The sequence below is a fragment of the Antedon bifida genome, chromosome 3 (assembly GCF_963402885.1).
Source record: "Antedon bifida chromosome 3, ecAntBifi1.1, whole genome shotgun sequence".
Lineage (NCBI taxonomy): Eukaryota > Metazoa > Echinodermata > Crinoidea > Comatulida > Antedonidae > Antedon > Antedon bifida.
Window position 1 is genome coordinate 7784239 of NC_136228.1, and position 13934 is coordinate 7798172.

The window sequence follows — 13934 nt, forward strand, 5'->3', positions numbered from 1 at the left end:
ATATCATACCTAATTAACTGTATTCATTGTTAGCAACATTTTTTGTTTTGTTGAGAGTTGGTTAATTTGAATGAAATATGCATTATTCATTTTTTAGGAATAGTATTAGTGATAATTAGAAGTAAAATAATAGTAATATATGATATATTTAGAAATGTTATTTTATTTTCAATCAAATATTAATTAAGATGTTAATATATAATAGATTTAATATATTATAATATTATAATATTTTCAGGATATTGATTGGTTCACAATTTTAAGAAGATGTAATATTTGTTTATAATTTGAATATGAATTATATTTAATATAATAGATTTAATATATTATTAAATTTACTCAATATTAAAAATATATAAAGATACTGATAAATTAGATGTTTACATTGATTAGTTGATATTAGGAATATATAATATATTTAATACTGTGGTTTGTTTATAATTTTTTAATTTTCAATCAAATTAGATTTAATATAATAATAGATTTAATATTTTATTCAATATACTTGTGTGTGCAGGTTTGAGTTGTATTTGTATAAGTAATATTTGACATTATTACATTTCAAAATTAAAATTTAAAAAAAAATAGCAATAATTTGAAGAAAAAAAAATGTTTGCCTCTTATTGCAATAAAGAAAAATCTTCTCTTTTGTTGCTAGTTTGCTACATTTTTTGTTTCTGGTTAAACTTTTTTTGACCCACATATGATTGTCCTAAATCAATTTAGTTTTTATTTTGGACTCGCATCCATTTTATATCTACCATAAGCCATTATATACAATCAGCCAAAAAAAACAGCTGCATAGCAAAATACATTTAAAAAAAAGGAGACAAAAAGTTTGTAAAATATAAATGTAATCTTTTTGTTCTATGTTTAACTACAAATGCATTTGTGATAAGCATATTGGATGTTTCTATTTCAACAAGTTATTTTATTTCACAGTAAATGATTTATTTCATTTTTTATGTATCTTTACAACATTTATGTAATTTATATAAATTGATATTTTATTGTTTCCAAAGTGTTAATGACATAAAATAATGATTTTGAGTAAAAATTATAGTCTGATTTCATTTTCATATAAATTAAAGTAGAAAATATGAAATTACAGGATTGTTGCTTTGAAAGTGGTAAAATCTAAAATATCTTCAAAAATAAATAGAAACTACAAATCTTAATAAAATGCCACGTCCCCCCACCCCCTGCCGCAAAAAAATAGGAAAAATGCACACAAAAAAAATCCCCCCAAAAAAAAAAAAATAAAAAAGTTCTTAGATTTTAATTGAAAATAACGTTTTTCTAATAAAATGCATGTACCACTCATTGTAATATCATCACTTCCATCAACTTTACAGTATGCTTAATCGTGCAGTACTTTTACAGTATGCTTAATCGTGCAGTACTTTTACTGTATGCCTAATCGTGCAGTACTTTTACAGTATGCTTATTCGTGCAGTACTTTTACTTTATGCCTACTGTGTTGTAGTTTAAAGTGTGCATAATTGTGCAGTACTTTTACAGTATGCTTAATCTTCCAGTATTTTTACTGTATGCTACTGTGCTGTACTTTACAGTGTGCATAATTGTGCAGTACTTTTACTGTATGCCTACCGTGCAGTACTTTTACTGTATGCCTACCGTGCAGTACTTTTACTGTATGCCTACCGTGCAGTACTTTTACTGTATGCCTACCGTTCTGTACTTTTACTGTATGCCTACCGTGCTGTACTTTATTACTGTATGCCTACCGTGCTGTACTTTATTACTGTATTGTTTTCATAAATACTTTCATCGTTGTACCTCCTTCATCTTGCGATACATTAATCGTCAATAATCATTATAACAATTATAAATAATCATCATACATAACATAACAAAAACCTACAGTTTTTGTTAACTTGCATGGGATGGGTGGTTGATACATGGAGGTTATACCTTCATGGTTGATAGATGGTGGTGATGATGAGGAGGCGTTTCAACTCTTAAAAGATGAGGATAGTGTCGCCCTCTATAGTTAAAATTAACATCATTATTATTCACGCTAAATCAAACAGTATATTATAAATTGATTTATATCGCTTACATCTGATACGCTCTGATGATTTTGTGACTGACAACATGCAAACACATATCTACACATGAATCTAAGTAGTATTTTAAGCCCATGCATGTTAAGTGAATTTGTAGCGAGGTTGATCAGACCAGAGATAGATAGCCTGCTGACAGTTTTCCCAACACTAGTAGTAGCATCATCCTATACCGTTGCTGTCTGATGTTAATTCATTGCTAAGTCGGCGCGTGCCAACGTCGTCTGGTGGTAAATTCTCAGTAATACTAATTTAAGCATTGACTCTGTGGTGAGTATCGTATTTTTATCTAATTATACATCATCTATATATAAGTTCGTCGAATGCGTCTTTATTTTTATCGTACATCTGCTGTCGATGCAGGGGAACCAGTGTGTTTAAGAAGGTTCATATTTATCCAGCCTATGGTGAGTTAGAGTACACTTAACTGGTGGAGGTCCCTGGAGGCAGGGTGCCCTTCTTATTTCTCTGACAGGGGCTTAACTGGTTACCATTTACCTGAACAATAATACGTGTCAGAAAGAGATATATAGAGCGGTGTTTAAAATTAGAAAGTCATACATTAATTATTTTAGGCTTTTTATGATGTCATTACTCACAAATATGTCTTATATATAAAGCATAGGCCCACTGTTAGATTATTTTGTTTACATGTATTGTAATTAAATTGTGTTTAGATTCTGAATAAACTTAGAATTTCACCGCAACAAAATTGGATTAAAATGTTATACTATCTTCATGTGGAATACTACTACTACTACTACTACTTATTTTACTGAATTTTCATAATTTTTTTTTTCAATTTTCCTTTATTAATAAATAATGATCATTGTTATTTGGAATGTTACTATAGATACATATTTGTTTTGTTATTGATTTTATTAACATTTCCATTTATAACAACTTGAATATTAATCAATAATTTTTATTTAATATTTATTGTATAGTGGTATTGCATGTATATAAATTCTATAAAGGTATTTTGATGATGGTTTATGATATAGTTTACAGTAAATTTCTAGAAAAAAAAATGTTTTATTTAAAAAAAATTCATTTAATCATAGTTTACGATATTTTACTACTGTACGTTATCACAAACTGTCAAAATGACAAGATAAAGATTTGATAAATTGTGGTACTAAAGTATTGGCAAATTAAGTAAGTGGATATCCATAACATAACATTAAAAAAATGTAAGAAAATACGAATTTTAAACTACATTTTTATTTTAATATAAGATAACAATTTGATAAATTATAGTCCTAAAGCATAGGAAAATTAAATAAATGGAATTCCATATCATAACACTAAATACATTTAAGGAAATATTATTTTTAAAAGCTACATTTTTATTAATAAATTATATTTCATTTCATTTATATCCAACAATTCCGAGTTTCCCTTTTAACATATCATTGCATTAAAATGACATTGTAAGGGTAGGATACAGATAATAAACCATTAAAAATGATAATGCTATGCTCCCTTTACGATGATTTTGAACACCGCGACAAGCAAGAAAAAAACTCCGCGCTAATGTACTAATAATAAATTATGTTTATATGAAATATATGTTTTATATTGCACAGTTGAAATAAATACATAATATAATAAAATACCTTTTGAGTAATGATAATAAAAAATATATTTAGCAGATTATAAATTACAAATTTTCTAGTTTTTATGGGTTTATTCAAGCAATTTACAGTGGACATTACAATCATTGTTATTATTTGATAAACTATAGTAGTAGCGTTATGCATCATTTATTGTACAAGAATAAGAGAAGCAGATCCATAATTGAAAATGAGGCCATGTATACAGTATGTAAAAATACAATATTTATACACTGTTTTGACTGGATTAACACTTGATTCATCAGTTTTCACCCGTTGGACCCCCTTAAATCCCCTCTAGTTTACATTGAATCCTCTCTGGGTTACCTTAAATAATCTCTAAGGTCCCTTAATATCCATTTAAATTCCTTTAAATCTTCTTTTGTACACTCTAAAAACTCCTACTCCCCGTAGATCTTCTCTTGGTTTACCTTAAATCCCCTATGGGTTACCTTAAATAACCTCTAAATTACCTTGAATCCCCCTGGCACACTTTAGTTTCTCCTCCTACTTCCCACTGGATCATCTTCAATTTCCCTTAAAACATCCAAGTTATTTCTTAAATCATCATCATCTAAATTCCCTTAAATCTCCTATGGGTTACATTAAATAACCTCTAAATTACTTTGAATCCCCTCTGGCACACCCTCTAAATTCCCTTAAATCTCCTCAGACACACTCTTTATTCTCCTCCTGCCCTTACGTCTATTTCCCTTATCCCCACTGCATTACATTGAATCCTCCCTGGGTTACCTTAAATCCTCCCTGGGTTACCTTAAATAATCTCTAAGGTCCCTTGAATCCTCTCTGGATTTATTTCTTAAATCACCTCTAAATTCCCTTAAATCCCCTCAGACCAACTCTTTAATCTCTCCTCCCCCTCCCCTACATCTTTTTTTCCATTTCCCTCAAACCACTTTACCTTGAATCTCTTTTTCCAACAAACAAAACATGAAATACTTTAAGAATGACAGCTTTTATAATCTTGTTTTACAATGTAATTGACAATTTACGTTTTCACGTTCCTGTACCATTAAGGTTGAGACAATAAATATCATTGTATAAAATACTTTACAAGATTAAATATTGGATTCCCAGAATGATGTAAAGGTTATAACAATTATCTTTGTAGTCGTGTTTATAGATGTTGACATTTTCCTAGAAACTTAAATCGGCAATAATTTTTGTGCAATATTTAATTAAATACATTTCAAAAGTTTTTCCTATAATTTGAAAGGTTAACTAAAGCAAACTATCTTTTATGATCTTATTTTATAAAATGTAATTATAGAATATGTAGATTGTGGGAAAAAACAGTTTAAATATACAACTGTATAATATATGATTTTATACAGTACTTTAAATTCATTGAACCATAAATATTATAAAAGAAACATTTATATATATATCCATTATTTTAATATGCATTTTTAATGAGATGCGAATAAATTTTTTTGTAATTTTATATATACTGTAATAAAAAAATCATATCAAATCAACAAACATATAAAGAATCCCAAATAAAAAACAAACATTTATGTGTAACCGGTTATTGCTGTGCAACTTTTAGCTGCAACACAAAATAACAGTTCTTTGATTGACATATGCTGGCCTTGTGTCAACTGCAGTAACGTTTGAATTGAATTTTGATTGACCACGGTTCACCCGAAAATGCAGTCGATAAAAAAATTATATTTTAAATCTATTTTGAAATAAACGGTTTATTCAGACCCCAAGGTAACAAGAAAAAAAATGTATAATATGATTAATGTAGAATAATTTAGAGTTAAATTCATGTAATAAATAGAGGTGATGAAGATTGAATACCAATATACACTTTATAATGTATTATAATAGATTGTTTTTCTTTTAACACCAATACTACCACAATCACTCAACGATGTTATTACTGCAAATTAATTAAATAAATTGACTCACATTCATCAACAACACAGGGTATTAACACACATGAATAAGAAACGCTTAAAATTAGATCAGGGACGTGCGCAGGATCTTATTTATTGAGAACGTGAGCCAAGACGCACGAATCGCTTAATTTCATGAAAACAACAAATGCTTGGGAACACAATGTGATTTTATCATGTAATTATAATTATTATCTTATATAAAATCATCTTTGTTTCAAATATAAAAAACAAGAATAATATAACAAACATACCCAGGTCAAAGCTTGGAGGACCAAGTATATGCAGGGCAAAACAAGACAACAAAATACAACTGTTTTGTACTCAGACATGACTGGACTTAAGGTCTGTTTATACTCGGACGCTAACAAAATGATGATAGATAATTTACACTTTTTCCTACATTACAGCAAAATTAGAAATTAGGCAAGTATTTATCTTACTATAGAATAACCATTATACTATCATATTTCTTTCTACAAGTCCATCAAATGACAGCAATAAAAACACTAACATTGTTGAAACATTTCAATTTTTTTTTTTCTGCAAAAAATTATTTTTATAGATATACAGTAGTATGTATTTAATTATTATATATATTAGAAGAAATTATAAACCGCCCAGTGATATACAGTACTGAATATTAATTAAATTAATTAAATAATCTTTAATTGATAAAGATGATAAAATCTGCGAGAATGAAAAAAAGCCACACACACTGAGATTTGAACTTGAATATAAAGCAGAATGTTCTAACCAGACACAACCACATTGTCATGATTCTCTTATGTACTTATGTTACGAGAAATGTAAACAATATATTCAATAATTTCTCTACCTGCTGCTGTGTTACGTGCTAGTTCATGTGGCTTTATTTGCTATTAAAAGTAATTGAAGTATATTTATTAGCGATTATGACAAGTGATGCAAAATGGAATTATGATCCTAAAACTTAAAATAACTAATGGTAGTTCACATACTCCTGTTCCTTTAGACCGTCTAAAGCCAATTTACACAGACGAGCGGTAAATAACAATTTTGAATCTATGTTATTCCTTATCACCATTTACACACATCGTGATACATATTCTACTTGGAACAGACTCCGCGATTTTCGGCTTGCTGTTACCGCTCTCTGTGTAAATTGGCCTTAATGCTGAAGCATATACACTGAATGTATTGAATTTTAATCATTGCACATGAAATACTTTATTAACTTAAAGCAGTGATGGATCCCGGGGGAGTAGGTATATAAAATGAAAATAGGTATAAAAATATGTATGTAAATTTGTAATAATACTTGTGTAATGTAATAATGTACTGCTTAACATGTAAAATTGAATACGTTGTATAAAAAGTCAATCAACTACATTCATTACAGTATATCAAAAAAAAAGTGTGATGTACCCAAATATGGTAGTGAAATGCCAAAATATGGTAGTGAAATGCCAAAATATGGTAGTGAAATGCCAAAATATGGTAGTGAAATGCCAAAATATGGTAGTGAAATGCCAAAATATAGTAGTGATATGCCAAAATATGGTAGTGAATAAATCAATCAATCAATCGTTCGATTTATATAGCGCCATTCCAACAGTTATTGCTCATGGCATATATATATATAGTATCTCTTCGGAGATCCCGCTTCGTGAATAAAAATACTGAATAGATGAGGGCGTATCAATTTGATCTCTGGTGCGCGTGCGTACAATTGAGGACTAGTGCTGTTCCGCCGTACCACGCCGAGAATGTTAAAGAGTCGCTATCCAATCGAGTTTGAACAATACCATGAAAGCCCCAGTGGTCTAATGGTTAGGGCAACTGCATATCAAGCAGACGGTCCAAGTTCGAGTCTCGGTTGGGGCGACTTTTTCTCATTCTCACAGATTTCCTCATCTTTATCGTTTCAAATTAATTAATTAAATTTCAGTATGTCACCAGGCGGTTTAGAATTAATGTTCTTTGCCTGATGTGTTTATATATATATATAAATATCAGAAAATGTGAGTTTTGAGTAGTGACTTAAAAGGGCTCAATAATGATATTTTTTTATGTTAGTTCTAGATGAGAATTTGGTGGAGTAGGGATATGTCATGTGAGTGTAAGCTGCCTAATGCTCAAATGATCAAACTTTATGTGACAAAAAGATGTGGTGTGTCCATATGGGCATATCACACTACACTTTTTTCTCAAACTAGTTTGATAGTGTGGACAGACCTTCAGATCCATGATGTACTCTTTACAAGTTTAGCATGCTTTATAAAAGATCCTTAATATTTGAAAGCTTTATTATATTCCAGCCCTTCGTTGCTTTGACAGATCATTACTACTGTGTATACATTGGACTCTCTTTTTCATTCGTTGCATCTTCTTTTTGGAACAATCTCCCACTTCTTTTCATACATTCAGCCAATCTCAATTTAATTTAAAATAATGAAAACAATTATTTTTTCAGCAAAGCGTCTTTTTAGGAATTGGCAAAAAATACATTTTTTTTTTATTAATACTTGTTGCAAATAATGCATTTCACAAACATTTACAAAGTAAAGTATTTTTGCAATAAGTAGGCCTATGTCAGTAAAAATCAAAGTTTCAACATAAGACAGCCAAACTTTACTGCTAAACAATGTTTATTATATTTCCCAGAAGGATCTCAAACTGGTTTATCAAGAATCTTAACTGTCATTTTTCCAACGGCTCAAATCTCTCCAGTATCATTCCGTACGTAATGGAAGCCATTATTATACAATGATCTTAATTAAGATTCATTTTTTCATTCTTTCGCAACAACAATATGATTCTAAACTCGTGACAATGCATCGCAATTTGTTTGGTATCGCCTTCGATTAGACATTTTCAAACGTTGAAATTAATCTTGTTCAATTGTTGTTTGACCTAGAATTAGAAGTTTCGTGACTTGGCATACTTAATAAATAATGTTTACTCATCCTCAGATTGATGTATTGTAATAGTCAGACATAAAGTATTCATTAATTTTTTTTTAGTGAAGTGTCTGGTCTAAAGTTTTTCATTCATTCATTCAATCTTTTATTTCGGAATCTCTGGTCCATAGAAAATAAAATTACATATAAATTGACTAAAAAAAAATTAATTAGGATATAATGTTATGTTTTAATATATAGATTCAAACTTATTTTAAACATTGTTTATTAAAGAAAAGACATGACCCATCTAATCCCTCCATCCCTCCAACCCTCCTAACCATAAGCGCCTTGAGAACCTTTGGTGGCAAAGTGCGCTCTAGAAATCTTTATTATTATTATTATTATTATTATTATTCTTAGACTTATTATTATTATATCCATATTTAGACATAAGCAGGGTCCTCATTTTTTTTTAAACTCCAAGCAAGCAAGTATTGGTACAGTGTAAGTATAGGCTGATGAGAGGTTTTAGTATAGAGACCAAACCACACTGACTAAAATGTATAGTGGTCCATCTCAACCCCTTTCATTATGGACCGACAAATGTACGTTATTTGGTGGGAACCTTAGGGAAGATGAAAGTAGTTTTTGTTCAGTATTTATTTATTTGTTGACCATACACCTTTGAAACGTTAGCACCCACGATATGCGGTGCGGTCCAAGAAACAAAACAAAACATGAAAAAAGGAAGGACAATGCAATGCTATAAACTGATCATTGGCCGTACTTTAAAGAAGACTGTTTCTCCCATGCTTTTTACAAAAATGTGCTGTCCACACTTGTGCGCAATTCTTCTCAATTAAGCTACAAGTTGACTTTTGCTTAGAAATACAGTACTGGCCGGAAACTGAGTTGAAAAGTCCATAGAAAACGTGACTTGCTAAAATGTCTTACATCACTTAGAAGGTGATATAACATCATTTTCTCAATTTTCTAATCAAAAACAACAAAATTGGTGACAAAACATACATTTAGATCATTTTGATTATGTGAGTGTAATTATAGTTTTGTACTATGGAATATGAACTATAGCATCAAATCAAACTAGAATTGTTTAGATTTTTTTTAAACACATCGCTTGACATAGTAAATCTCCCCAATGATTGTAAAATCTACTGGCATACCTGCGGTCAACTGCCATTCCTGGCGGTCAACTAGCCATCGATCGATAGAAGTTCAGTTGAAGAAGAATTATTGTTTTTTCTTCGTTTTTATTCTAATTCAGAATGAACATATGTTTTTGAAAACTAAATAAATCAAATATAAAAATATTACTTTTAAAAGTAAAAAACCTTTCAAAACCTTTGGAAAAATGTATTCCTAAGTCAGGATTATTTAATTAATTTATTGATATTATGAATGACGCATATTAAATATGAATTTATTTAATTAAATTACTAATATTAATCATAATTAAATCTATCATTATAGGTATTGACTTATTGGTGATTCAGAAGAAGTTTGCCACAGTTCATCGAAGACTACGATGTCGTCATACATTATCACGTTCTGCATTATTATTTGCGTCAGTTTTTTCGCTTTCACTCCCCGAGGTCAAGAAGGTGATGAAGTTGTGATTAACATTGGTGGGATATTCCCGATGAATGGCGGAACGTGGGACGGAGGACAAGGATGCCTTCCAGCAGCCTTGATGGCGTTAGACGATGTCAATAATAGATCTGATATTTTACCAGGATACTATCTAAAAATGTTCTGGAATGACAGTATGGTAGGTTCAAATATATTTTTATGGTTTTTGGTTCCTACCAGTAAACAAATATATATTTTATAATTTTTGGTTCCTACCAGTAAACATATATTTTTAGAATTTTTGGTTCATACCGGTAAACAAATATATTTTTAGGATTTTTGGTTCCTACCAGTAAACAAATATATTTTTATGGTTTTTGGTTCCTACCAGTAAACAATATTTTTATGATTTTTGGTTCCCTGCTCTCAAGCAGGTGTGTGTAATCTGTATGTACGTATATATGTGTGTTTGCTTTTTAATTGAGAGGTATTGTTAATTGACCCATCACATGACAGGTGACATACATTTAACAATTGTGTGAGTAATAGACATTTTGGTTATTTTTCTTAAGAGAAATTAATACATCAGACAAAAATTCTAGACCTTTTTACACCTGGTTATTCCATGCTCGATCTTGCGATGATATTTTATAGATTTGGGAGAAATGTAATAGAATATAAGCTTTGTGTTAAACCAGCTCACCATTCACCATTAATACAGAGAACACATGAAACCCGTAATTAATTAAACTTCACACATTTTCAAGAATAATAATGAAAATATCAATCCACATATTGCAACATTAAAATAAAAAAAAAAAAAAAACATTACTTGTTTTTAATTCTCATAAACAAAAATGTAATAAAACATTTTTTTCTCTAATCAGCACTTATACTGACACTTATTACACAATAAAAACGATTGTTTAAATTGTTTATTGTATTCCTTTTTACAATTTTATTATTATTATTATATATTTATATTTATCTATATTTACCATTTAATTTTGTACTGCAATGAGGAAGACAACGAAATAAAAGCGTGAAATAAAAAGATAAGATAATAGTAATAACATTAATTTCATCTTAACCTATTACTAGCTGCATTATGGGAGTATGTTTCCATACATGTTTGATTAAAAAAAAATGACTGGGGTAATAATGTTCAGCACTTAGAGGTTTCACAACATTAGGCGCTATATAAATCCAGGATATTATTATTACTCCAAAATAATAATAGTGTTATTTTGGGGTAAGTTTATTTAAACATAAACCAGAGAGTTCATTAATCCTTATTTCAACATAGTACATAGTAGTATTTTTATTTCTTCATTGTGATGATCAAGTGGGTCAATCAGGGATAAAAAATGCAGAAAAGTAGAAAAAGCAACTTATTTCCACTGTGGTCCCTAAATGAAACACCTTAAATAATTAATAACAGAATTATACAAAAACATAGCAAAAATATAAAACGAATTACAAGAATTGATATATAGTATTATTGTAAATAAAGATAATAATACTTAGTTAACTATCTAAATTTTTAATTCAATTGGTTTATTGAAAAGAAATAGGGACTTTACGAAACACGACGGTAAGCCACAGGACGGTGCTCATGAATAATTTATGCATGAGCTTTAACAAAGGGGGCGGAGCTTAGTGGGAAATTCCATTGTCTTAACTTTTTGAGGACAATAAAGTTGCCATTCTCCCGTTTACGGGGAACGACTAGAAATAATGTATTTATTTTAACCTTGAATAATATACAGTTCAAATTACACTTAAAAATGGAATTTTCAAAACTGAATGAAATAAAATTTTTATTGGGCTAAAATGGCTATGTTAAAAGCGGCGTTTGAATACGAGGTCCCTTGCTAGGAAGGCCAGGCCTATGCTGTATCACCAGATTGTTTGTTTGTTTGTTTATTTTTATACTGAGCGACCTCTTCAGTCAAAGACTGGTCTCCCAGAGGGCCCAGTTGGTGATCAGTGGCTGTGATGTACTAATACACCGGGTAACCCCCTACTCGTCTCGAAAGTGCACACGAGCTAGTTGTGTACACTGGACCTACGGTTTATAGTCCTTATCCGAGAAGACTCGTTCTACCACCAGAACCATGGAGTGAGTGAGCCTCGAACCCCTGCCGATGTTATGGCTATGTAATTACGGTTCCACTGTCTTAACCGCTCGGCCAATCACTCACTCACTCAAAGAGCCAGCGATTCAGAAGGCCTATATCTTGATCTAACTAATTTGAAGATCATTTATAGTTACTATTGGCATTAGGTTGATCTTTGTTGAACACAAGCATAAACCCACTGGGCTTATTTATATTAAATGGGTTATTCGTTTCCTAATAAAATTAAGCCAAAATGTTTAAAATAATATTAGTATTAGACGTAAATCTGAATAACATTTATGTTATAAAAAAAGAACTAACATTCTTAGTGAATGTGAGAAAGTATAAATATTTGTACAAATAATAAGTTGCCAGGTTCACGGCCATCATATCATTACCTTTTGCGATAATGATCAGTGTCCATTAAAGGCAATTATACGTTTCCTTCTTAAGTGTCAAAGTCCATAGATTAAGAAATTGTAGGCCTACATCACTTAAGACCTATCTCAAGTTTTTTTTTATGGATTCCAACTACAATAGTGGAGAAAGTTCTTTTCTTCGCTTGGAGATCTCTTGCGAAATGTTGATTGTATTTATTTGCATCTCATTAAAAATACAATAGCATACAATACAAATACAATAAATATAATGTACTGTATATATAATTAAAATAATGAATGAAAAATAGCAAAAAAACTCATTAAATTCTATAAAGTATAATAAGCTGATTAAGAGACAAAGAAATGCAGGATAAACTATGAGTCCTGATGTGGAACTTATTTTCAATGTAGTCCTCTAATGGAAGCAAAATAAACTACAAGCAAACACAAAACACATACAATATTTATTTAATTTATTTGTTTTTATTTCGATTTTTGTCTGAAAATACAGACTTGTGAAATCACTTTTACAGACTGCAAACATCCGATAAGAATGACGTAGGTTATCATACCGTATTTGGCTATATGGGGCAGGCGGTATGTAAATATGGATTTCGAATCAACCAAAGATCGAGTACATACAGTGCTGAATGTACGATCGAGACTGAACAACTGGTGAAATATAAAATCGTGTTGCCAAGTTGTTTTGTTTATTAATTGTTTAGTCCTGGCCTAGGCCTCCTTCGTAGGCCTACTCAACTTGTACGTATGACACCAATAAAACACCAATAAGGTACATACCACCACCGGCACACAACAGAGCTACACCACCACAGGACAGGGTCTGGGTGGGAATTAAATCAAATTATCTCCGCATAATAAATGATCCATACAATGTTTGATTTGCGGAGAAGCTAGCCTATCATATCAAGACAAGTTTTCTTGTTCTTGGGAAAAATCCCATCAAATGTTTACCAGACTACTAGGCCTATAAAATCATTTCTAGCCTTCAGAAACTTTCATCATGTACCCAAGTACACGTTGTCAAAACGTAACATAGCGCATGCGCATCATCGTAGTTGTTGAGTCCTTGAAATTCTGAAATATAAATATTAAAACCGCGTACGAGTGAGTAGCCAATGGCATGCGGCTGAAACTAGTCAACTGGATAATCGTATGCACCAAGAATTCTTGGTGTCAAACCACGTGACTTGTACGTGTGTGCCCAGACGGAGTATCCAAAATCAAGTAGTATACGTATGAAACGCCATATGTGCCAAAATATTTATCTTTTTACTAATATTAAGACAAAACTCCGTCTGGAACCCAGA

General features: G+C 30.6%; 1 protein-coding gene across 1 annotated transcript in view; it reads left to right on the forward strand.

The window, feature by feature from the left end:
• Positions 1-10054: 10054 nt before the first annotated feature.
• The window catches only part of LOC144838846 (gamma-aminobutyric acid type B receptor subunit 1-like), a 71911-nt gene continuing 68031 nt past the window's right edge, over positions 10055-13934 (forward strand). The window contains exon 1 of the mRNA XM_078694354.1: positions 10055-10302. Within this exon, the coding sequence (XP_078550480.1) occupies positions 10060-10302 (243 nt within the window). The 5' untranslated portion in view covers positions 10055-10059. The remainder of the gene's footprint in view (positions 10303-13934) is intronic.